Source organism: Brachionichthys hirsutus, unplaced genomic scaffold (genome assembly GCF_040956055.1).
Source record: "Brachionichthys hirsutus isolate HB-005 unplaced genomic scaffold, CSIRO-AGI_Bhir_v1 contig_927, whole genome shotgun sequence".
Taxonomy (NCBI): Eukaryota; Metazoa; Chordata; class Actinopteri; order Lophiiformes; family Brachionichthyidae; genus Brachionichthys; species Brachionichthys hirsutus.
In genome coordinates, this window is record NW_027180660.1 from 11,120 (window position 1) to 38,152 (window position 27,033).

General features: G+C 43.6%; 1 protein-coding gene across 1 annotated transcript; it reads right to left on the reverse strand.

Moving 5' to 3' along the window:
- Positions 1-957: 957 nt before the first annotated feature.
- Positions 958-14,863, reverse strand: LOC137916336 (ceramide synthase-like). The gene is made up of 5 exons (XM_068759380.1): positions 14,742-14,863; positions 10,106-10,192; positions 6,547-6,766; positions 2,932-3,027; positions 958-1,257 (listed from the first exon to the last, which is right to left on the reverse strand). The coding sequence occupies exons 1-5, from the start codon at positions 14,861-14,863 to the stop codon at positions 958-960; spliced, it is 825 nt and encodes a 274-aa protein (XP_068615481.1).
- Between the last annotated feature and the right edge of the window lie 12,170 nt (positions 14,864-27,033).

Here is a 27,033-nt window from a genome sequence, read left to right on the forward strand (position 1 = left end):
CGGAAACTGCAATGGACCAAAGTCACCACAGAAGAGAACGTGGATGGAAAATATGTCAGCGGGAAGGAGAGTAACTTATCGGCAGAAACTAGAAAGACGAACTTTGTAATAAAAAAAATATTTTACATTAGGACAAACAGTAAATCCTGTAATTTTTCAGCGTCGACCTGAAATGAAATCGTCTAGCGTGGAGTTCAGTTCCCACAGACTGAGGTTATTTCCGGCTAGTGTCGCCTTTTCTCCAACTCTGATTCTGAACTCCAGAAAATGTTTGCATCTTCCTAAAGGAAAGGGCTCCTGGAATAAAAATGGGCCGGGGCTAAAAGAAAATGCAGGTTGAGATTGCTCCTGCAAAATCTCATGACTCGGTGAGATGCTATATGGGAAGCTACTAACAAAAAAGACGAGCACATCAACGGGGAGTCGGAGCATGTAGCCGTCTTTTAGCGCTCAAATGTGCGTGAGGTGAGCATTGATTGCAAATGCTAACACTGCCTGTATTTGCATCCCAAACAAATCGATTGTAACCATTCTTGCCAGTGTGATTAGCGACCTCGTGCGAGAGGAAACAAGGAAACAGTGATCTCACACGTTAGCGTAACAGCATAACAGCAACTCTCGCTGTAACAGACCTTCCAAATCAGCAGCGGCTGTAAACACAGGAGTCGAGGGGGTTCGATTTCATCTCTCCGTGGAGTGAGGCTCTTCTCTCGTCTCTGGTTTCACGCTCAGAGCACTTCCAACAAGAGCCCCCCCCCAATAAAAATAAAACTTCAGTAGTAGAACTGGATGGATGGGAAGGTCCACTTAAGCAGCCGATTCCTAGCGGAGGAGTTAAAGTATGTCGTGTATGACAGCATGAAGGTGGGGCTCCTAAAATGTTCATTCAATCTATTGCAGAAATGGTTGCGTTGTTAGCTAAGTGTGCAGCTATGGTGAGAAAACGTGACCTCGATGTCAGTCATCCTTCGAACTGTCAGTCACAGCGGGGGGCGAGTCTTGCATACGGCTGCGTCGGTACAGACGGTAGCCTTTCCGGCAAAGCAGGACGAACCAGTAGACCTGCGGCGCCAGGATGCACGAGCTGGCCAGGTTGGCGGACAGCGGCAGGTGGAAGGGCGCGCTGTAGAGCGGGATGCCGTAGTGCTGGCCGTACACCCAGTACATGTAGGGGAAGAGGGCGATGCGGCACACGAAGAAGGTCAGCAGCACCATGCCGCCGTTAGCCTTGTGCAGCCAGCAATTCTGGAGGCTGAGCTGGTGCAGGAGACACAAAAAAAAAACAGAAAGGCATGTAGAGGCGAGATAAAGCAAGCGCTTAAAGACGCGGTGACACAAAATAGGAAAGTGAAAACCCTAAAGTGAGCAGCTTTTGACGAGAGCCGCATTCGTTCCGAATAAGCGACGCGTATTACGTAGTCCCAGGCAAACCGTCTGGTCCTTGTTCTAATTTGATGTCGCACGCATCGCCAATGGCTTTGAAGGAATTTAGCATGTTTCCAGTCTAATTATAGCTTTCTGGATTATAGCTGAGCAGACTGGAAACATCTCCCGTTGCCAAACCGAATCTAAAGTCCATCCGGTTTACTGAAGTGGTGAACAATCCTTGCTGTAACATGGAAAACACACGGCGATGAGTGTTCTGGGTCAGCCCTCAGCTGCTCCAAGGGAAATGTTTTTTTTTTTTTTTTTTTAAATGCCAATGCATATGCATTCAAATATCATCTGAAAAGGGACACTTCATCGGGAACGATCCCTTATTTGATGTAAAAACAAGAATCATATATGATTGCATGGTTCTCTCCTTATCTGTGATATAAAGCGCTGCAGGAAGGACCTCGTCTACGGAGCCCAGAGCACAGGAAACAGCGGTGCTGATCCTCCAAAGGAGGGCAGTGTCTAAAAACAGAGACTGGCAGTCATGCTGAGCATAGTTCTTTTTCTGTTCTAGCACCAGATGTCAGCAAAGACCTGAAATCACATGGGCCCACTGATGTCATCGAGACGCACTCGGACTCTGTTCAGAGACAAGGCTTTCTGTAAATATGTTGCATCGGACTACACAAGATAACGTGCCAACAGGTAAAGGACGTCCCGCTGCTCGCTGTATGGGGGGCGAGGACTGCTGGGCATGGACTAGGAAGAAGAGCGAACGTTAGCTTATTCGCTACAAGCTACTGACTGACGTGTTTTTTTATTGCGGCTGCTACGGCGAGAAGGTACAGCCAAAGCAAAAAGACGATGAAAGGCCACGCACGTCGCTTGAACAGAAATTACAGAGGAAAACAGGATGAATTACATCCTGTTGCCCGAACAGCAATGATTCTGCACACGGATTAAGGTCATGTAATACACACACGCACACACACACACACACACACACACGCGTGTAGAGCACACCATGCATGTTGGGCTCATGCTTTATTCTTCTCCTTGTCAGACAGTCGGTTTTAGAACGAGGACTAATGTAATCGTTTGGTAAATGCAACAACACCTAAGCTATCGTCTCTGGCTGGGGTTAAGCCTCGCCGCATGCAGCAGGGCGGAGCTTCCGTTATCCTGGACCACATATTAGATACATACGTGCCAATGGGCTGCTACCGCTAGTTAGCTGGACATAAGAACATTTAGATTAGCTTAGAGCACATAGTCTAATCAGCAAATCTTTACTTGCTTTTTTGGTTTTGGTGGATAAAAAGCATCCCCTTACGAAAGTGTTATCCACGTGATCCATTAAATCATGTGATCAACTGATTTGGGTGGATCTTTCAAGGGTTATCTGGGTACACAGCATTTATAAACAGGAATCGCTGCCTTGAACATGGAAGTGTTTGTGATGCAAACTCAATACTACACTCAACAACTCTGAGTTAGAAGCGGGCAACACGTAGCATCAAACCTTCCGTGGTGATTGTGTCCATGCTGCCTCACCTGAATAAGTATCTTCCCCAGGGAGACGAAGGGTGTGCTGAGCTCAGTCAGGAACAAGCATCCGATGAAGAAATCCCCCTGGTCCTTTCTGAAGAACTGTGGGAGGACAAACTGAGTGAGAAAACAAACATGGGTGTGGAAAAACAAACACAGCTGGCATTCAAATGCAACTTCTGGGACAGTCTCGCTGGGAATATGCACGGAGACTCAATTAGACATGGGAAGATTACAGATGTTTGATGTGTTTTTAACTGAACATACAGATCTTTGACACCAGAAGTACCCATTTAAACCACGGTAGTACTTAAAGTTACCAAAAGTCTTCGCCAATTATGATTTTTTTTTTTTAAATGATATTAGCAATATGTAAAAAAAAATACTTTGCATTCATACCCAGACCAACAAACAAAAATCACATCACCTAAAACTGTTCTGGAGGCAAAGTAATGAAAGGAGCTTTCAAACAATGGCCAGCGGCACAGTCGGAGGAGCCATCCTAGATCAGGTGAGTTGGTCCGGAACAGGCATGGGCAAACTACGGCCCGCGGGCCATAGACGGCCCCTTGGGCTTTTAAAACCGGCCCACTGAATTTGTCCAAATTATATAATGAAATGAAATGTGATTATAATTAAACCTCATTCATTTGACCTTTCCCCTGTAATTTGTACAATGAGTCCTGCATATTCATGCTGTGCTACCTGTAAAAGGCCAAATCCTTTCATGCAATGGCTTTTACAAGTCATTTATATTAGTTCACACAAACACGCCATCCATCTGTTCCTGGCCCGGCCCCTCTGTCAAATTTTAGAACCCATTGTCACCCGTGAGTCAAAACGTTTGGCCACCCCTGGTCTAGAAGGATAAAGAGACTCCAGACAAAAGACAAGCGCTGTCCGGTAACCTGGCCTGCCGTGTGCCGATGATAAATAAAGCATGAGCAGCTCCAGACGTGGCCTTGCCATCTGCCCGTGAACAAATGACGATGGAGAACTTTACACCACAACTAATAAATAATAACCTGGCTATTAACCCTTCACCACCTGCCATGGGTTTGTTGCCACTGTCTCTGATGTTCGAGACTCTGCATGAGGCAACAGCTCGTCTTTACCTGACTTCTCAGCTGATACACTTTTCTCATGCGCCACCACAGTCCTCTAGTTTGCCTGCAGCCAATGACAACGGTAGGTAAATACGTGGTTGCTATCTCACCATCTGGCTTAAGGGTTATTTAAATGTCGATGTATAAGAGCCTGATTAAAATCCAGGATTCTTCTCTAGATGTTGATGCAACACTTTGTAGCCTTTATTAAAACGTGATTTAATACAGGCTCACAATATCATGAGCAGATTCTGGAGAAGCTAAAGCTGTTAGCTTTTGTGTGTTTTTTCACTGCTGTAAGAAAAAAAAGAAAGAAAAAGAAATCCATTCTTGCCTTCTGGCACATTTACCGAGCCTCGCTCGACCTTGTGACAAGGACAGCGCCGATTCATTTTCTTCTTTCCTGTCTTCCCGATTCTGATACTTGAACCCAGAGTATCTGCCATTTCAGGGTACCGAACAGAAACCACTGCGGTGTCTTCCTACAAATGGAGTCAGAATCAGCTCTGAATCGAAGTCGCAATTGTGTCAAGTGCAAACATCTCATGAGGAAAAACTGTTAGGGTGAACGCATTAATCAGCCGTGAAAGGTCGGCTCTCCTCCTGGTGCATGCCAATATCCATCTACGGTTTGCTGGATGCCCGTCAGCTCAGGGACACCGGAGCGGTATTAAGCCGACGAGCGAGGGAAGACGAGAGGATGAACAGAGGGAGGTGTGGCGAGTGGGTGGAGAGAAAGGAGAGGTTGACTGCAGCTGGAGCTGAATAATGTAAGGTAATGTGATCTTGTAGTAGCACTGCAAACACAGGGCTCGGTTGCTACTTCCACTGCACCTGGCCTGCTAAACTGCACTACCTGGGGAGGAGGGTGGCTGTGATTCTCCTTTCTGTAAGCTCTACGGCACGATGCAGACACTTTGTCGTTTTCCTCTCCTGCCCTCAAGATTAAAATTCAACCCATTTTTTTCATACGTTGTGTTTTTCATGTCGCCTGGCTTTCAGTTTTTTTGCATCTCAGCAGAAAACAAACCGGCTTTCATTCCCTCTTCCTGTCTACTCCTATTTCGTCCGTCCATTTGCAACACTTACAATTCAAAGACGTAGAAAAACAATTAAGATTCATTTGTTGCTTTTGTTCAAATAAAGCAATCAATAATAAGAGCTTAATGTTCTTTCCTTTCCTGCCATTGAAGCTCTTGGAGCTGCAGCTCTATCATTCGTCTGAACCGACTTGGTCGAACAATTAATTTTACTCTAATGTATAAAAGGGCCTTTTTTTTTTTTTTTTTACAGCGATCAGGCAATTTCGCCGACATTAGTAGACTCCAGAGAGTCACATTTAGAAGACTTGCTGGTGTTCTGCAGCAGCAATAGCGTCTAGTTGGATGTTTTACATCTGATAACATGGCATAAAAAAAAAAAACACCTTTCTGTTACAGTGCAAGTCGTGGAATTTAGTTCTAAAGTAGAAACCGGCTAGTCGGCGTTCCTCTGATACAACAAAGGATGTTACGGTTTGGAAAGCAGGCTGGAAGGCCATTTGAAAAGTCTGCTGTCCTTGAAGGGTGAAACTTGAAAAACCACCCGAACAGGAATGCCTGCGCTCTTTCCTCGTCTCTGCCGTCTTTCACATCGGCACACTTGGCTAATCCTCATGTGCACTTTGCATAATTGGGCCGATGCTTTTGGACCATCGGGAGCAGCAGCGTAATCCAAAGTGTCGCGTGATGGTTTGAATTTTATCCTTAAAAAGACAACCAATCCTGGAGGAGATGCTTCCTTCCAGTGAAACCTGCTAATGATGTCTTTACCATTCAAATCATTTGGTCAACGGCCGTAATGATTCCGTATTTTCATTTCCGCTTGAGCGTCCGTGCTAAGACACGTCTGCACATGCTCCGACGGCCTCGAATTAAAAGCTACAGCATGAAAACCGAGCTGATCCGGTGGGAGCAGCTGCTCTGAGGTCTGTGCAATAAGGTGGTCACGTGATTCCAGGCCCAGGTGGATTAGCTTGTTTACACGCCACTGTCGTTTGCATTATGCATTTGAAGTGAATGCAAACCACTTCCCACAGCACAACATGTTTCTAATTGTGATGTAATGTTTTTTTGTTTTTTTTCCTTCTAGGTCTAGATTTATTTAAACTACACTTGAAGACACTTGAAAATGACTCGATAGGAAATCTATGACAGTGAGCATTAGGTCTCTTTCTTTTGTTGCCACTTAAGTAATCATTAAGAGATAATGCAGCTTAAAGCCGGGATTGATTTGCGAACAGAATATTGCAGCACGCGCTAATAACGCATTACTGGCAGCGGACATCACGCGAACTTTTAAAATAGCCCGTTTGAACTTTCTTTGAGCTGATTTCGGGACCACGAGAAAAATAATGGCAGCCTGATAAGTACAAAACGTGCAATGACGTGCACTACCTCACACTTGCACACCTAAATTCAGAACCTCTTTCAAGGCCCTCGCCCATCACTCTCTCGCTCTCTTTTCCCGTCCTCACCAGTGTGACGGGTAGCAGAATGGTGAGCAGGGCGATGTGATGCAACACCAGCAGGAACTCTCTGCGGACAAAGGAGTTTATGGTCCTGAGCGAATGCCGCTTGTAGTCCTCGTGCCCTTTGACACGGAAGCGGTGGTAGTGACTGAGGTACATGGCGAAGATGTCGTAAGTCATGTAGGGGACACCGTACCAGATGACAAAGTGGGTGACCAGCCAGTGCCTGGGGGGGGGGGGGGGGGGGGTAAAAACAGAATACATTTAGTACATCAGAAAAATATTGTGGGGTTCTTTTTCCCAAAATGCCAAATAGCATATTTGTTAGCATAGCATTAGCATTAGAACCATGAAGTCACACAAGGCTGGTAGAGTCGTCTCATCAACTAGAACCACCTGCAGAGACAGAACGCCTTCGCTCAACACCGATAGCTTTGCACTCTCCGGTGAGTTAGCTGCTAGCTACTAGCTGCTTTCTAAATCTCCCCGTTGTTTGCGTGCTACACTCGTGCCGAGTTGCTCCTTTCATGAAGACGTTGATGCATCCACCGCTGGCTCCAACGCCTACGTAACATCTGTGCAGGACTAGAGAAGGTGCAGCGGACTCCCCCGGAACATGTCGAAGGGGCTGCGTGAAGGCTTTCTAGCTTTGATTAGCTGCTGCATCAGTTCCAATTCATCTACGATGAGGCAAACCTTCGACCTCTGTGTCTCGCCTCTTTAACACAACGTGCAAAAGCTTTAAGGCACCTTTATGCAAGTACAGTGCGTGTAATAAACGAGTAGGACGTGTGCAGCATCCTAATGAGCACCGATTACGGTGACGGTTAATTATGTGGACAGAATAAAGTAGAGCTGCAGGGCAGAGCGGAGCTAGCGACCTCTGACCTTTGGCTAGCTCCCTTAGCTTTAAAGGTCAGTGAATGGGAATTAAGAGCAGGAAGGCACAGCAAACAAACTCCGGGTAGGATGGAAGCAACACGAGTCGCTTCTGTCATTTATAGTTTTACTGTATTAAGAGCAAGATTATGTGTTTTTATAAGGAAACCAGTAGTCTTCTCAAATATATAAAGAAACTACTAACAATACCTCTTCATTTTAGAATGTAAGATTTTTATTCTCACTGCTAATGTAGAACAGTTCTAAAAATTAGTAATCACTTTCTTTGTCCTGAAAGAAAGCACTTTAGTTGATCCATCCATCCTCTTTAGTTAATAATATATAATTATATGATATTATTATTATTATTATAGAGGAGAATTTAGAGAAACCGAGGTCTGCTCTACAAAAGAGAGGAATAAAGGTGTGCAGGAGTAAAGCAGAGTATATGTGTGTAAATGAGAAGGTCCCAGTGGAGGAAAGTATCAGGTGTGCTCCGTGATAGGAGAGTGTCAGCGAGGATGAAGGGAAAGGTCTACAAGACAGTGGTGAGGACAGCCATAATGGACGGCTTAGAGACAGTGGTGAGGACAGCCATGATGGACGGCTTAGAGACAGTGGCTCTGAGGAGAAGACAGGAGGCGGAGCTAAAAGTGGAGGAGATGAAGATGCTGAGGTTCTCCTTGGGTGTGACCAGGTTGGACAGGATTAGAAAGGAGACAATAAGAGGGACAGTGAAGGTTAGACGTTTTGGAGACGAGGTCAGAGAGACCAGACTTTGATGGTTTGGACATGTCCAGAGGAGAGACGGGGACTATATCGGTAGAAGGATGCTGAGGATGGAACTGCCAGAGAACAGGGCTAGAGGTCGACCCAGGAGAAGATACATGGACGTAGTGAGGGAGGACATGAGAGCGGCTGGTGTTGGGGAGGACGATGCAAAGGACAGGGTGAAGTGGAGAAGGTTGATTTGATGTGGAGACCCCTCACGGGACAAGAAGAAAGTACAGTAGTAGTATATTATTATTATTATTATGGTATATTTATAGCGTGCAGAGCAACTACAATTCTGCAAGCTTCACAAGGTAGATCATTCTGGTCGGTGTTTGTTGTTGTTGCTTTCGGCGTAACTCCACTGTTTTTATGACTCAGCGCATTAAAATGCTAATAGCTCCAAGCAAAAAGACGTTGCTTTAAGAACGATGCGGAATGAAACTGGAGCCGTTACATGACCAGACCGGTTCTAGAACTAACTTTCATCATCACATAGACCCGTTTCGTTGAAGGTCAAACAAAACATGCGGGTTTGAGCAAAGCAAAGTCAATATTTAGACAGTATTAGCTCCTCATATATATCAGTTTACCGCTTATGTGGTGCAACGAGAAACAAGAAATTGCATCGTAGACATGGCAATATTGTACGTTTGCTGTAGGTTTAAAACAATGACATATATTTGGAGGAAACAGGGATAATCTTAAACATTATTCTGAATTCCAGTCGACACTGGGTTTTGAATAGTTTAGCTCTTCCTTAAACATGGTAACACTTACAACAAACTGTTAAGCCAAAGCATCAGGATGGAGGTTTTTTTTTGTTTTCGTTTTTTTGTCGCCCATTGTGAAACCGTGCTTAAGTTATTGCAGCTGAAGCAATGAAGGCTAAATGGAGTGACAGATTGCGATGGAGCATTAGAGCATTCGTGGGTCTGACGTCGAAGCATGTGTCCGATAAGCTCCGGGCTGAAGCAGAACTGAGCAGTGCTGTGGAGGAATTAAGCCCAGCGGGTCAAGGGGAGGGGTGGCAGAGATTAGCAGCCTGAAACTGGACCTGGACCAGGAGTAAAAGCGCCCACCTCAGCATCGCACTTTCTTCAATTTCACAGTGAGGCTAATGCAATGCTACCAGATGCTAAGCTACCGGTCAATCGGTGTTAATATTTCTATTATTATGGATCAAACTCCGTTCAGAGTTAATGCTATTTCGAGGATCGGTTATAAACTCAAGACAAGCGACACAAAAAAGTGCTTTTTATTTTCACTGCTTCAAAAACAAAAGGTCCCCACGAGAGAACAGAAGCCTGTCTGCCTGCATTCCTTCACAAACCGAATCGCCTTGTCGCTCGGTGAGGGCGTACACACCTCCCTGCGTGGCTTTCATTGTCAGATCCTGACTTTTATTTCTGCAGCGAGCCTTCAATGAACACGTCCTCAAACAATTATATGCTGCAGTTTGGAAAGAGTCAAAATTGTCTTTGTTTTTTTTTTGGCCAGGTTTTCATGTTGAGAAAAGAAAATCGACAAGACCAAAAAAAAAAAAAAGGAGTTCAAGAGTTCCAGCTTGGTTTGTCCAGAGCTACTGGACAAAATGTGCATTAGCTAGCTAAAGCAACAACGCCATGAGCCGTGACACATCTGCAACCGATCACCGGTGGATGAGACTCGTCTGCAGGAAACGCTGTGGAACACAGAAACGACGACCACTTCCATCGGGTTTTATTATTTCTGTTGCACAAGCGAACTTAAGTCGAGCTCTGAAAAGCATCCAGCTACATTCCCAGTGCAACATTGAGTCATGACCTCCGAGGTCTATCTATAGACAGAAAGGGAAGTCCTCCCTCCAGAGGTGTGAGGGTTACGGCTACAAGTCGTTCTTTCATCGACGCAGTCGATGGAATCAAGTCCTGACCTGTCGTTAATGATGTTGCCCCGGCACGCCGACACGACGATGGCTCCGACTGTGGTCGCCATGACAGCGTGGATAGAGGACACCAACCTGAGAAAGACACAAACACATTGACAGAGGGAGATCGCGCGACGTTACGGTTCATGAATGCTCATTAAATCGCTGTCCACACTTATTGGCGCGCGATTGGCAGCTCCAGGCGGAAACACAGGACCCGATTCATCGAGGTCAAGCTTTTTAAAAAGCCTGCCTTGAGGTGAACGTCCAGGGGTTCAGCGTGCCATCGCGGGATTAGCAGAGCTTGGCCTCAGCGTCCCCCCCCCCGCCCCCATCTATAAACAGACCTGCGATACAGGAGAACCTAGTGCATCTCTATTTGAAGTGTCCCCGTGTGAGGTTGCTCACTACAAGCATAAACGCATCTGCATTACATTATGTACGCAAGCGCCATCAAGTCAGAGTGAAGTTTTCGGCACGCAGACGTTCGGGTTTTCCTTTCTAAAGATTCAACGCAGCTCAGTTTCGGGCCATTCTAGAAGAACGGCAACAAAAAGCCTGGATTATATCACCAATTTGTTCACTAACTATGAATGGCTGCCTTTGCTCAGACAAACTCCGCCGCTGGCTGTCGTCCAACTTGGCAGCACCGACAGTAAGCTGCTTTGAAATCAGAAAAACATGTAATTCATTCCCCAACACTCTCTGCAGCCATAAGACACAGCCTCCCCTTTTGCACTAGTGTGTGTGTGTGTGTGTGTGTTGTGTGTTTAAATATTTCAAACTTTTCCCTGCACATCACGGGTCTAGTTTACGTCTCCGTCTACAGAAATGAATGAAAACAAAAACCTAGTGTGACAATCGCTCAGGCTGCGGCGGGCGAAGCTATTTTTAATCCGTACATTTTCAGGTCTAAACAGAATGGAGTATCAGTTTATTATATAAATATAATATATTGCACCCTGGTAGAGCAACGCTATTCCAGATTATCGTGTAGAGAAAAGTTAATCATTTGTAGGATATTTTTAGGAACATCTGGGAGCAGGCTGATCGACACCTCGAGTCGTTTCATCTGAAAGGAATCATTTTCAGCAGGTTTGATCAGTTGTAAACTATAAATCTATAAAACTGTTTCGATTACATTCAATGAGACAGAGTGATTAGCAATAGCATTAGCCTCTTGACTGTCTCTCCCGTCTGGGAAGGATGCGCTTTCAGAGACTAACAGAAACACATTGGTTATTACATTATTATCACTAATGGTGTCTAAACCCACCATTAGCCCGAACTCAGGACAGGGGACCGGGTCTCAGTCGGCGGGAGCCAAGAGCCACTGTGAATTCAATGTGACTGTGAGGTGGAAACTTCACAATCACAGTCTTTGTTTCTCAAAATTGCAACACTCTATAGAAAAAGGACTAAATGTTTGAAAGCCTGCAGCGAGGCAGCGAAGGCCACACGACCAGCAGCGCTGGGAAAGCCTAACTGGCCTCTCTCTACCTTGATTTTTTTTTTTTACCCCCACCCCCATGCCTCGCTGCCTTCTCGAGCCACATATTCTATCATGAGACCCAGATTTTGCACAGGCCATTCATTGTGTGCCCGGCTACAGCCGGCACGCTCTGCTGATGAAAGGTTGATGTGGACGGGGCGAGGAGCACGTAATGGATGCGGCTACAGGTCCATCCCTGACACCACCAACGCTTCCTGAAGACTTCGATAGCCAAAGTTCCAAATATGAAAACTCTCAATCGTAGTTTGATTGATTTTTTTTTATCATGCATTACTTTTAATCAGATTTTTTTTTTAATTGATCATTATATGTTGCCCTAAAGGTGGGTGCCATATCAGTGGTAATGGAGCTGCTGGCCTATAAGCCCAACGGTCAGACGTCGTCTATTTAACCTGCTCGGTCCATTCCAAGCAAAAGTTTCAGGGGAAGTGGTAAAAAAAAAAAAAAAAAACGTGTTATGTATGTTAAAAAAACGTTGAAAAAACCTCTGGACATCCCTCCACAAACGTTTGGGGCCACATGAAATGTCCCTAAATTCTAGTTTCGTTCGAGGACACGCCACATTTTTTTTAAAAATGGAAATCCATCGGGCATATTTTGCTGCTCAGAAGAAAACCAACCGGTGACACAGGTGAATACATAATGTCCAAGACGTAAAAAAAAAGTACCTATACGTTTTAAATCAAGAGACACAAAACCCAGAGCTGCGGTTGAAGTCAACAGAGTTAGAGGCTAAAAGGCAGAGCGCAGTCCGACCGTTAATAGCACTGCTGCTGCATTAAACTTTAAAGGCATATGGAAGCTGCAGCCGCCAGAGTCTTACGATTAGCATGAGCCAGGTGATGCGGAGCTCCTAATCCCTCGTGAAGTCAAGTTTTGTTGTTGTTTTTAAAAATAGTGTGTTAAAGTTGCACCTGGTGTGATTTGAGAACCTTTTTACATTTTAAATATGTTTTAGTTCTATGTTCTGGTTGCGATTGAGCGCTGCCCTGGCTCTAATCTAAATCCTCACCTGTCTATAAAGAGATGAGGGATTTTGTCACCATGGCTTTCCCATTAATTACTCAATGTTATTTAAAAAATTTAATTTGAAAAGCTCTTTTTTTTTAATCCATTTTCTCAATTACGACTGAGTTGTGTAAAATAATTTGAAAATAAAGAGGAAATAAAACTCTCTTTGCCACCCGTCAACTACCGTTTGTGTACAGAGGACAATTCTCACTGCTTATTTATTAATGTTTTAAATATTTAAATAATTTGAATGGACGTACCCCCAAAAACATTACCAATGTGCCCCTACAATTATTTTGCAACTATTGCATTATATTTAATTCTAAATGATATTATTTTTGTTGTGTTAAGTACAATATTTAAATATATATTGTATTTAATAGCTATTTCTTCAACACCCTTTATGTAGTTAGCATTTTTAAATAAGTATTTGTGGTGAAAGTATTTCCTAAAGACAATGTTGTCGGTGGAGAGTTGGACTCACTTGATACCCTCAAGTCCCCCATCTCTAATAAATGTTACCCTACATCAGCGTCCTCTAAATAACAAATAGAACACACTTTAACTCGAAGCGACAACCGGCGTCAGTCAAAAAGTGGACATCAGTGGACAGACGAGGGACATTTGTGTAAACTGCGACTTCTATAACAACAGTAATCTGATTTGGTAGCTCAAATACCGACAGCGTGGCATGAATAATTTAGTTCTCGCTCTTAAGTTACTTGTATATAAATGTTACTTAAGAAAGTAACTTGCATGTAAGTGCTTCATGTTACCGTTGACATGCAGTTTGGTGGCAAATAAGTACCGTCCGATCTCCCGAGTCACGCTTGCAGGAAGCGTCTCCCCGAGATGAGCGTTCGTAAGTTGTTGGAAGTGTTATTCGGGAGTAGCGCTTTCTGGTGCGTGGCTAACTCGGCAGTCGGCCCTGACCGGAGCTCAGCGGAGGATTAGCAGGAATGACAGCAAATAAACGAAGCCGTGAAGTGAACTGGAAAACGCTGAACAAGTCACGCCGACCCCCCCCCCCCACACACACACACACACACACACACACACGGGAACGGACTGTATTCATTATACCAGCCCTGGAGAGCCTGCACGTGATTGATACGGCTCGTTCACAAATTAATACGAACATATAAATGAAGCTCAGCTTCGGCTTTGTTCACACAAAATCCAATTTTAAATAACTCTAAACGTGCATCTTCTCAGCTCCATATATAAACACAACCCTCATCCTGTGGAACTCAATACATAACAACACACGACGTAAATCGGATCAGACGGCCGATCCACATGTGGATGCAGCTCCAGCGGTGGTGGATCAAAGATGAGTTCTCGTGCGTGAGACTTTGCGCTTTCATGCTCCTATTGTCTGTGTTTAACGTGTGCTGTGCAGAGGATGGAGTTGGGCACTTGATTCCAAATTTAAACGTAGCAAAAAAAAAAAGTCATCTTGCAAAGTCTTTTATGAGTTTAAGTTCGGTTGAGAGGAAAATATGATGTAAAATACACGCACTAACCCAGATCCACCGCGGATTTTAATCAGGCTAAAATAATCCTTTGCAGAAAAATGTCATCAAAATCTGTTTCTAGCCGCTTTGAGATATGCTGCAGACAAGAGCCCAACAAAACACGGACCAGCAGCAAAAACCTGCTGCAACTCAGAAAGGGGCACTTCCTATGCGGACCACTGACATAGTGACGTCAGGCCAGGTCGCTACCGGTAACTAAATTACCGGAACCCGAACCATCCCGAATCCATGTATGGCAGCACAACTTCTGATTGATCTCTCAAAGACAGATTTATATCAAACAAATTACAGGTAAATGCTGATCAGGAATTATATTGCTTATATATATATATATATATATACTGCATTTTTAAATGGCATCACTTAATTGGGAACGCACGTTGTGAATGAATAATACTCGGGGATTACAATGCGTATTTTATAGTAAACATAATAACGGTAAATAAATGTATTATTACTGGGAATACAAGGTAGACACTTACATATATGTGTGTATATGTATAAGTACAACTAGATATACTAGGGTCAAGGTAACACGCGTGCTTATAAGAGTCATCTTTTGTGCATTTGCTGAGTTTACCTCTCGCTGACCAGAACCACGTCGGCATCGCTCCAGCGTCGGAACACACACGACAGGATCCTCCTGAAGGCGAGGAAGAGACCGGGGAAAACTACGGCGCCACAAGCTACAGCGTGAAACATCCTGCCTCGGTGCTCCTTTAAAAGCCGTCCGGGGGCTCGACCCTCTCCCTCCCGCGAGCTTCCCTCGTTCACACGCGGTGCTGAGGCATGCTCGTTTCGGTGTTCTTCACCGGGAGCCGAGCCGCCATCCACATTTCAATGACCGCCGAGAAGCAGCAGCAGCAGCAGCAGCGGCACCACAGAAGAAGTCCCGGAAGCACGCGGGACTCACACGGGGCGCTGTCAAAATAAGAGCACCGCGAAAGCGCCGGGGCGCAGCTAGCGCACATTTAACTGAGCTTTTACCTTTTGGTGCCGGAATGTGACCGTTCGTGTGAGCTTAATTGAGACTGTCTGCGTGTTAGATACATCCGGGGGAGAAAAGATTGTTCATTAACGCGACGTGATAATTAAAGAATTACAAAATACTTTTGTTTTGAAAGTAGATTTCTTTCCTCCTCAATTCACACCGCCGACGATAACTTCAGCATCACCTGCCTTTATGATGGTCCCCCAAAAACACCTTTGACCCGTACGATCACGGGACTGCACAAGACCTCGGAAGGTGTGCTGTGGGCCACTGGATGGATGTATATACGCGCACGCGCACACCTTTGGCACCGGCATGTTCCCCTGTAACACAGCTGAATACTGTATTGTTATTAGGAGGTTACGTCATCCCCGTCGTTTGTCTGTCTGTCTGTCCGACTGTTAGCAAGATAACTCAAAGATTCCTGTTACGGATCATGATGACATTTTCAGGAAATGTTGGGAATCTTACCAGGAACAGATGATTAAATGTTGGCGATGATCCAGGAAGAGATCCTGGATTCTGGATCACTTCATTAACATTGTAGTCAATGGAGCGTTGATTATTGATCGATGCTTATGGAATTTGACATGGAGTCAGTAAAAAAATATTTAATTTTAACATTGAAAACTTCATTTAGAAATACACATAAACTCCGATTCACTTTCACCTTTGAAATTTGAACAACAACTTTATTTAAGCTAAGCATTTAAAGGTATTTGCAAAAATAAAATCAATACATTTAAATGTTTAACCATTAGTCCATCCATGCTAAGTGAGGCCACCAGCCATCATATGGTGCTATCAGCTGCCAGATAAAATATTTTCTTAGTTAATAGTATTAAACTTGATCTCAAACTGTGCCCATAATATTATGCAATATTTATTTTATTTCATGTCGCTGTACAATATTTTTTGTGATGCAACTATTATATTTTATATCCCATACTGTATCATAAATCTTTTACTACTTCCCAAACACAATAACGCTACAGCTGAATATCCTCATAGTTTGTCTCTTAGCAAGATAACTTAAAAAGTTAAAGGCGGATCTTGATGACGTTGTCAGGAAATGTTGGGAATGTTACTAGGAATAGATTATTACATTTTGGCGATGACCCAGAAGAGATCCTGGATTCTGGATCACTCCCTGCATTGCGTGCCAATCAAATCCAAAACAAACATCTTCATTACCTCTGCCAGAAAGGCCATGTTTTAATATGCGTCCTTTGGTCAGAAGGATTACAAAAGACCTGACAGAATTATAAGAAATTCAGAAGGGCAGGGAATTTTACAAGGAAACAACCTTTATCAGATCCTGATAAAGGGACAGGGAATTGTCCACTTTATTTGACATTTGGCTGTTTTTCGACATCTTTTTCTGGACCACACAATTATACTAGACATTGAGTTCTTGAATTCAACCAGTACCTGCTCTTTAGGATAGCCCTGACAACATGTCTTGTGAGGTAACTTCATTCAATTTATATTTGAATGCTCATCAGAGACCAAAACATGTTGCAACCATTCAAAAAGACATTTGGTAACATTCCAAACTAACTTTTATGTTTGTTAATTTGAAATTGAAAAATTCACAAATTGTTCACGTAAAGATTTAAGGTCAGTGTAAAAGTCTAACTTCACATCAAAGTAGTGATCGTCTCTCGTGAAGCTTGAAAGGCTGAAATGTTCCATGACTCATAGATAACAGTAACGCCGGCCGTCCATTGCTATCAATGCAGTATCATTAACCTGAGCAGCATCCACATCCAGTAGCGTCCATGGAATTTGCGACCTAAGCCTAGTTTATTTCTTTATGACTATAGTGTCCTTCACGATAACGGGTAAGTTTCACATTGACTGAAGATGTAGAGAGCAGCGAATCTAGTAGTGAATCCAGGCTTGCTACCAGATGAGTTTTGTTTCGGGGGGGGGGGCGATTATATTGTCAAAATCTTTAGCTGAATCCAAGTGAAGCGACATGAAAGCAGGAATACTGCAATGCATTCTGTGAGCAGCAGGGGGGTTACCGGTACGCTTCACATCTGTCTCACACACACACACACACACTAGTGTGGCACTCTGTAGCGCACATACCCTAACTCGTGCCCCACCCCCAGCACTTTTGTGAAAATTTAATTTGATCTTTCCATAAATATCAAATATTATGTACAATTTTCTTATCTAGCATGCCAAAAGTGAGATTTTGTATTTATTCTTTTCTGTACCAAAGTTCTTTCCAGGAATACGTTCATGTTCATTCACTATTTATTGTGTGTCTTATAATAAAAAGGCATGCAGCTGAATTTTAAATTTGTCCATTCGCCTTTTCATTTCCGCTAGTATTTTATGAATTATAACAGTTAAGGTTAAGGTCAGTGTCATGATATACACCTGATCAATGTCTACCAGGCATGTAGCAAGAAAGAGCCATATGAACCAAAAATAGCTCCGTAACAAGATTAATAAACCGAATAGATCAATACATGCATTGTCTTCCTGGCTGGAGGTGGTGACGAATTACAGCGTGAGCACACACAGCCATAAAGATGGGAGGGCTACGAGATAATGCGATAAAAGGTGTCATAAAAGCAGGTATATGAGAACGTTCTCTGGTCTTCCTGGAAAAGGAGAGAAATCCCCGCAGACAGCCTGTCAGGTGAGTAGCACAGAGTTTCTACAGTTTGTGTGTGGTAAAGAAGAATTGAACACTAATATCTCTGTATCATACTGATCAATTAGGCAGAGCACCTAGGTAGCGTTTTATGCTAAATCTGGCTGGACTCTAGTTTACTTTGGGAAATGTTCTGGTTCTAAAGTGAAACAAAATAAATTGCTGAAGAATTTAACATGCTTTTTTGGGGGAGGATTATATATATAAAGACATATCTCTGCTTTCTTTCATTTGTCAGGATGATTGATCTGGTGGTAATATTGGGACCATCATCAGCAACTTTTTTTTTTCTCATAAAATATTAACTGTACATTTGATACTTCTCACTATGATAACCTTCCTCATACCTGGAAATGAGTCCAACAAGGGTGTAAAAATACGGGTAAAATAGTTTGGGTAGAGTTTTGAGTATAATAATTGTGATTTACAGGCTAAAAAGGTATTTTGTGTTTGTGATGCCTGAAAGTTAGTGTACTTGTACTTTTGCTTTCCACAGCACCAGCGTGCATACTTCAAGACGTGGATTGAGCTCCTGTTTTCGCGGCGCCGACTTTCCTCTGAGACGATGCGTGTGAACCTGACTGTCGTGATGCTTTGCCTTCTTGGCTTAGGTAAAATACAATATCCATGTTCTCCCTACAGGCAAAAAAAAAAAAAACCAAAACAATCCTTTCCACAACTTTTAAAAAATGTAGCTAAATAAGGGTTTGTAATAGTTATCCACCCAGTAATTCATTAGTAAATTGATTTTTTTCACCTTCTAATTATGTTGTTATGCTAATTAGTAGTCATTAGATAAGTTAAGAAATGATCCAAAAATGGATTTGGATGCTGCGTCATAGTTTTAGAGTCACAACTGTTTTGTGTTTGCGAAAGCTTTTAGTCGAACAATGTCAGGCGGCGCTCGCCGCTTGAACGAGGAGACTTCAGTCATTTTATTTCTCTTTTCTGACTCGTGTGTGTAGTATCTTCAACTAACCCTAACCCAATCCTACAGTCCCCGCTCCTCCAGCCACCGCTGCTTCAACTCCCGCTCCTCCAACCACCGCTGCTTCAACTCCCGCTCCTCCAACCACCGCTGCTTCAACTCCCGCTCCTCCAACCACCGCTGCTTCAACTCCCGCTCCTCCAACCACCGCTGCTTCAACTCCCGCTCCTCCAACCACCGCTGCTTCAACTCCCGCTCCTCCAACCACCGCTGCTTCAACTCCCGCTCCTCCAACCACCGCTGCTTCAACTCCCGCTCCTCCAACCACCGCTGCTTCAACTCCCGCTCCTCCAACCACCGCTGCTTCAACTCCCGCTCCTCCAACCACCGCTGCTTCAACTCCCGCTCCTCCAACCACCGCTGCTTCAACTCCCGCTCCTCCAACCACCGCTGCTTCAACTCCCGCTCCTCCAACCACCGCTGCTTCACCCAGCCCTGGTACAGGCCTCACTGCTTCAACCAACAGTACTCTAGGCACTGATCAAACTCCCATCACGGACACCATTCCAACTGCCACCACTTCGCTTGAAAAAGACTCAGACTTTTCAGATGGGGAAATAGCCGGTATTGTCATCGGTACTCTCGGTGGGGTGGCGGCTGTTGGTGAGTACAGTGCAAGCGCACCCCGTTACACAACACCTCATTTCTGCTTCCTCAATAACATTACTTCCCAATGAAGAATTGTATATAAATACAGGATTTTAATTCATATCGGAGTATCCTACATAATTACTTAAAAAAAAATAGAGCAATAATCAAAATGCCAGCAAGCAGATTTAAATTGTGTGCAATTTAAAAGTGGAATTGTTGGATATATTGTCAACCTGCTTGTTGTTAAGATGGTGAAGGTGAAAGAAATTTGCTTGTTTCAGGTGGTGGTATCTTTGGTTTTCTGAAGTACACCGGGAGGGTGTGAAACCAGACAAGGACAAAAAGGGATGGACGGATCACGAGCAGCGACATCTGTCATCGTTAATGCCACACAGGTTAAAATCTGGCAGATGTAAAAGTCCTACTGTCTGAATGGCTCCGATCATATAATAAAGAAACCCTGTAAGATGCAAAGATGAGCCAAGAGGAAGACAATAAAGTTAATTTTTTCAATTTTGCTATTTTGAGTGGCTGTAAGTGAGGAAACTAAATTTTAATTGATTAGAAAAGAACATTTTGTTATGACAGAAAACGTTTTTCTTGATAAGATGTTCATGTTTGTCTATGACTTTGAAATAGAGCGGAAAATCTGTCAAAAGGGTTAAATCTATCATTAAAATGTAATTTAATGTATTTCACACACGATAACTTTGGCCATTGGATTTCAATAAGTAAGCAAATTTTTGTATATATGGAAATGTATATTGTGTGTGAGTGTGTGTGCGCACATGCGTGTGTGTGTGTGTGTGTGTGTATGTGTGAGTGTGAGTGTTTGTGTGTATAATATACCTTAGAACAGGGGTGGGCAAACTTTTTGACTCGCGGGCCACAGTAGGTTCTAAAATTTGGCAGAGGGGCCGGACCAAGAACAGATGGATGGAGTATTTGTGTGAGCTAATATAAATGACACATGAAAGCGAATGCATTAAAGGATTTGGCCTTTTACAGGTAGCATTACAGGGAAAAGGTCAAATGAATGAGGTTTAATTACAATACAATTTTATTTCATAATATAATTTGGACAAGTTTGGCGGGCCGGATTAAAAAGACCAACGGGCCGCATATGGCCCCCGGGCCTGGGTTTGCCCATGCCTGCCTTAGAACCATTAAAATGCAGGAGCTCCAGTATAGTTCCCTTGTTTTTTAATTCAATAATGATTTAAAAAAAATTCTGTTTAGAAAGTTTTGAGGTTTAGGTTCACTTTTTGTTTTCGGCCTTCCTGTTGGACTTCTGACGTGTTACTATATCTTTATTTCTCACACTGTCTAAAGTCCAGGCATTGGTCGTAAAAAAAACAAAAAAGGAAGAAATTCTTCCGCGCAAGCTGGAGTTGTTTGTTCACTTTATGAGTGTAATGAGGTTAAAGTGTACAATGTGCGAGAACCACATATGTCATGTTTTTATACGCCCTAGTTCAAAATTCAATAAACATTCATTTTTTTCCAGAGTTGTTTTGTCTGTTTGTTTGTGAACAAAGCAAAAAATTTAAATCAAATGATGAGCATCTCTGAGAAACAGGGCATTGACGTCATGAGGCCTTCATGGTTTTATGGTGCGGTCATTAACTGTGGAAGTGTCAACAAGGGCAGCGACTTTGTATCTTCCACGCAGGCAAATAGCTGTTAATGCCCTGGCCTGTGTGATCAGCCCATATGGTGCATGGCAGCCAGGGAAACCGTGCGCATGGGTGTAGCGTATGTTGGGGGGTCCGAGCTGTTAAGGCTACTACTGTGCTTTCGGCTTCTTGCCCCGTGAGGGGTCAAAACAGCAAATCAACCTTCTCAACTTCACCTTTGCATCGTCCTCCTCGACACCAGCCACTCCCATGTCCTCCCTCACTCTGTCCACGTAGCTTCTCCTAGGTTGACCTCTAGCCCCGTACCTCCACTTCTCTAAATTCTCCTCGACCTGCTCCTCGCTCTCACTGCAGATCACAATGTCATCTGCAAACATCATATTCGAAGAAGCTTCCTGTCTCACCTCATCTGTTAGTCTATCCATCACCCTGGCAAACAAAAATGGGCTCAGAGCTGATCCCTGGCGCATTCCCACCTCTACACTAAACCTCACGGTCACTCCTACTGCTGTCGTACATGTCCTGAACTACTTTGACATACTTCTCTGCCACTCCATACTTCCTCATGCAGTACCACAGTTCCTGTCTGGGTACCTTGTCATAGGCTTTCTCTGAGTCTAGATCTACGAAGACACAATGCAGCTCCTTTTGGCCTTCCCTGTACTTCTCCATTGCTAGCCTCAACGCAAACATTGTGTCTGTAGTACTCTTCCTCGGCATAAAGCCGCACTGCTGCTCGCAAATACTTACTTCTGTCCTTAGTCTAGCTTCAACTACTTTTCCCCACAACTTCATCGTATGACTCTTTCAAACCTAGAATGTTTCCATGCGCTTTGGCCGAGAAATGTTTATGAGTTGCCGGTTGACCATTGATTCCATTTGCTGTTAACAAAGCAATTAAAGAGAGTCACAGGTACATCTTGTCAAAATTGGCATTGTCCACAGATTGTGTAAAACAGTGACATACTTTCCAGTCCCCCGCCCCCCCTTTTGCTCTTGTAGGCGGAGGCTGAGGGAATTCTGAAAGTTTGATTCTATCCGGAAGTTGGTGCTGATCTTTCAGCCTTTGCCAAAGTTGTATATTTGCATCAACAGCGTTAAGGGAGATTTAAAGTAACCTTTGACTTGCTTTTTGTCAAAATTAGATTACAGACAATCTAGATCGGTATGCTGTATTGAAGTCTCAGAGAAAAATCAACAGCAACAATAAATCAGTAAATCAAACCCTTTGCATGACATTTATTCCTAAACCAGCCCTAATATTAAGTGAATGATTTATTCTAAGATAATAAACGACAGGCATTCACCTCTACCTATCAGGCTACCGTGATACTGGTCCTCGTGATGTGAGAGAGACACCGATGCTGGTACTACCAGCTCCGATAACGTTATCGACTCCTCGTACAGAAACCCAACCACACACACAGACAGGTGTTAACAAGCTAAGTGCCTCAGGGATAGTTTACTCAGACTCAGATGACAGGCAAGATGGGAGTGGTGTCCACCTTTAGTTCCCAGTTAGTAGAGGACCAGTATGGGCACTTTTTTTTTTTTTTTACATATCAGGTTTCCAGGTGTATTTTGACGCAAAATTCATATCTGACCACACATTACTAAAAATCATCAGTGCAAATGTGCAGTTTTTAAGTATTCTTATCTGCCTTAGGGAAAACAGGCTCACTGTCTACGTGTGAACCTGATGGCCATCGTACACAGCGCCCCCCAGTGGGCCAGACAGACGCCCTGTCAAATGGCCTTCTTTTCTTATGTGGGTTAAAGGTATTTCTTATATAAATCCATGTCACATGACTTTAAAATGAATTTATCACAAAAACAAACAAAACAGAATTTAGATTTGTTTATTGCTGTCATTCCATGTGTTATATTATACAAAATATGTGTTAATATATACAGTGCCATTGCTAGGGTCTCCTGGGGGTCCAAGCAAGAAATCCCTGGGGCCCCGACCCCATCCGTGCACGGTGCAAAAATTAGATTTTTGCACATTAAAATGCACAATATATAAGTAAACAATGTATAAGGCCACATCAAAAGAAAAATATAGTGGCACAATATATATAAAACAACAGTGTAAATAAATAACGTCAAATAAAAATAAATAGTACAAAATTAGGCTTGGCTAGTGCAAAATCCACAGTGGAATGGCAACATTGGACTTTGTTGGTTTTAAAAATGTTAGCAATGATCCTGAGAAGAGCTATGAAATATTTTAGTCAGTTCAAAATGATTTCACATCATAATTCAACATGTTTTAAGTTTAAATGTTCTCCTTGGTGTACACACTTCACAAAACCATCATTATGCATAGGCTTTTCATACAAGGTGCAATTTATTATTCAATCAATCAAATCTTTATTTGCAGACACAATGGTCCAATTAAAAAGCACACATAACATTTACAACATATACAACGTTTACATAGTAAACACAGTAATCCTATAATAACATCAGGTACCAATGACACCAAATACCTGAGTTAAACTTCACAGCACTTAGGCTTGGCTGAGTCAGTGTTCTGATGATGTCATTCCCTGAGTCATGCAGCCGACATATAAATCTGTATGACAGGTGCCTCAGCTGAGCATTAAGGGTGTTAACCCCGACACCACAGAACATCTCACTGGCGCTGGACCATCTTGGCTTCCTGAGAAGTATCCGCATGCAGTCATTGTATGCCACCCTCAACTTCTGCATGCTGGCCTGTTTGTACTTGATCCACAAGGGGGCAGTATAGAGTGGCGTACAAAAGGCCCTGAAGAGGGTGACTTTGACCGCTTCAGAGCAAAAACTAAATTTCTTCTTCAGCATGTTGGCCTGCGCATACAGCATCCGCCGCTGTCTATACATGTCATCATCATCTCCCAGCTGGTCATTGATGATGTGGCCCAGGTATTTAGTTCTGCTGCAGACAGACAGCACTTGCCCTGACAGATAAAATCTTGGGAAGTCCAAACCCTTATCCTCTCTCGTTCTACAAACCATGACGGCACTCTTCTTGGCATTATACTTTACATCAAACCTGATACCATAGCCAGTGCATATGTCCAGGAGCTGCTGGAAGCCAGCACTGCTCGGTAACAATATGGCCAGGTCATCAGCATACATAAAGTGATTGATCAAGGTGTCACCAAGCATACAACCAGTATTACAGCTGTTGAGCTGCACAGAGAGATCATGCATGTAGAAGTTAAAAAGCACCGGCGAAAGGAGCCCACCCTGGCGGACACCGTTCCCCACAGCAAAAGGAGGTGAGACCACATTACCCCACCTAACCTGCATAGTCTGATTCGCATACCAATATGCCAGGATTCTAAGAAGACAGTTTGGCACACCTCTCTCCCTCAGCTTCAGGAACAGCTTCCGATGGTTCACCCGGTCAAATGCCTTAGAGGCATCGATGAAACCCACCAATACAGAGGAGTCTTTAGCCTTATACATGTCAATCACTTCTTTCAGACCATAAATACACATGTCAGTACCATGCTTGGTTTTAAACCCAAATTGATTGTCAGTGGTGTTAAGAAAAGGACTTAAGCGAATCAATAAGATTTTTTCTAAGACCTTAGAAATTACACTAGCAAGAGCAATCGGCCGGTAGTTATCCAGGCTCCCCACCTTGCCTGTCTTATCCTTAATCACTGGCACCAGTGTAACATGCAACATGGAGTCAGGCAGCAGCCCATGCGACAATAAGCCTGTAAAACATAACGCAAGCAGGACAGAGACCCTCGGGCTAGCATACTTTAGGTGCTCTGCAGTGATTCTATCTGGACCATCAGCTTTGTTATCTGCCAGTTTATCTATTGCTTCACGCACCTCAGTAGCTGTGACCCCCACCACCTCGCTGTCAGGGACGCTCCCTACCTGAAAGGGGACACTGTCAACACAATTAAAGATAGCAGAGTAGTGCTGCCTCCACAGCTCAGCTATATTATCCGATCCAGTGACTCCCTCAACAGAACACGGCAGGGCCACACTTCCCCGATTCAAGGACTTCACCTCCTTCCAGAACCCAGTTACATTACAGCTGAGAAGCTTCTCAGCCAAAGAGTCAGCCCTCATCAGTCGTTCCTGCCTGGTGATATAACGGATGGCCGATTTATACCTGGCATGAGTCAGTTTTCTATGGTCCAGAACAGGCCCCTGCCTGGGCCTGCCTGCCTGAACCCACTCTCTGTGAGCGTCCCTGGCTGCAGCAAGGTGAGGAGCTACATGTTTGTGCCAGCCTGGTTTGCCTGTTTTACCGTGAGACCTGTAGTTAGCTAAGGTGCTGCCAGCCGTACATAAGCTATCTACTATAGCATCATACATGACACAAAGATTACTGTAGTGGACCCTATCTTCACAGTTTGGATCAGAACATACAACAGCATCACATGGCAAGAATACCTTGTTCAGCAGTGCATCAGTTCTCCCATAGTAATACAAAACATCATCATCAGAGAGCTTCGACCAGTCTACCTTACGTCCAGCCCTGCCCTTGTTCTCTCTGATCAACTCAGGCAGACTATCAGCCTCAACATAAAAAACATAAGGAACATGGTCACTCAGGGATGCGTCATACTTAACCTCCATGGAGCGGATGTTGTCATGAGCATCAGCCGTGGTCACACAGTGATCAAGCCAGGACGTTGTGTGCCAGGCTTCACTAATATAAGTGAAACTGTCAGCTGGCAGAAGCACTCGGCTGGAGATGATGAGCTCACTATCCTCACAGAAGTGTACCATGTGTTTGGCAAACATGGAGCTCTTATCTGACAGGTCAGCGTTCCAGTCGCCGACCACATAGATAGAAGTACAGGGATTAATAGTATTATTCGGCTATTATTATTATTATTATTAGCATTAGTATTTGTATTAGTATTCTACCCAGACACTCAACAGAAGTGTTGTTGTTGTTTTTTGACTGGTGGAGAGTGAAGCAAATCCACCGGGACTTACCAGCATCAGGCTAGTGGCTGCTGCTAGCTAGCCTGCTAATGTTGTTGTGTCCTGTTTTCACAGCATTCATCATAGCTTTATCGCTGGCTTAGCTAGCTGCGTTAGCCTCCATTTTCTCTGCTTCAGAGGAACAACTCTTCTTCATTTCTTCCTCATTCAGGGTGGGAGGGGCTTATCCCAGGGGCCAGTGGGAAGAAATTACTTTTCGGCAGACCAGACTCGTCACACACTTTTTGCGGGTGTTTTTATTTTATTTTTTTTGAGCAAAATAAGCCACCGTATCCTAATGTGTTCAAATACAGTTTTATTCGGATGTAATGTGGCAGATTGGCAAGTGATTTCAGGTGGCTGCTGGGCAGCCAAAATAAAAGTAAGAAGAAGAAAAATGCCGTCTTTAATCAGGGAAGTAGATCCATAGTTCATTACTACGCATGCAGATTTCTATTAGTGTTCAAACAAATGCACACAGGACTAACTGAACAATAAAAAAAAGAAAAAATCAAGCCCTCTTAATCTCATGAACTAGTCTTATTTGGTAAAAAGAAAAAAAACACACACTATAGAATAAAAATAAAGATGTGAGGCAGTGTATTTTAATTAATGTGAACACTCTGAAGTGACCTGGGTGCAAAGTCAGCCACAAACTCGTGTCAGAAACACTTTGGGTGTGTTTTAACTGGGGGCGCTTTGGTTCGTCTTGCTTCTCCACAGTTACATTCACTGTGCTGTCCATAAATACTGTACAAAATGTGCTTTAACATAAAACAATAACTCCCCGTTAGTGGATTCCCAGCATTTGAGAAGGACGCCATAAAGATTTGTTAAATGACACACAGTATGCACTTTAAATTACTGGCACGATGTTAAATAAAAAATAAATTAGATCTTGCAGCTGGTGCGTGGAGGCAGATTCAGGTCCAGACTCATCTTTAAAATGTCTTTTAAAGTCAAAAGAAGAAGACGGGTTCTTATTCTCCAAGAAAAGTCTTTCCATTTGCCTTGAGCTGAATCTCAACGCTTTCTGACAAA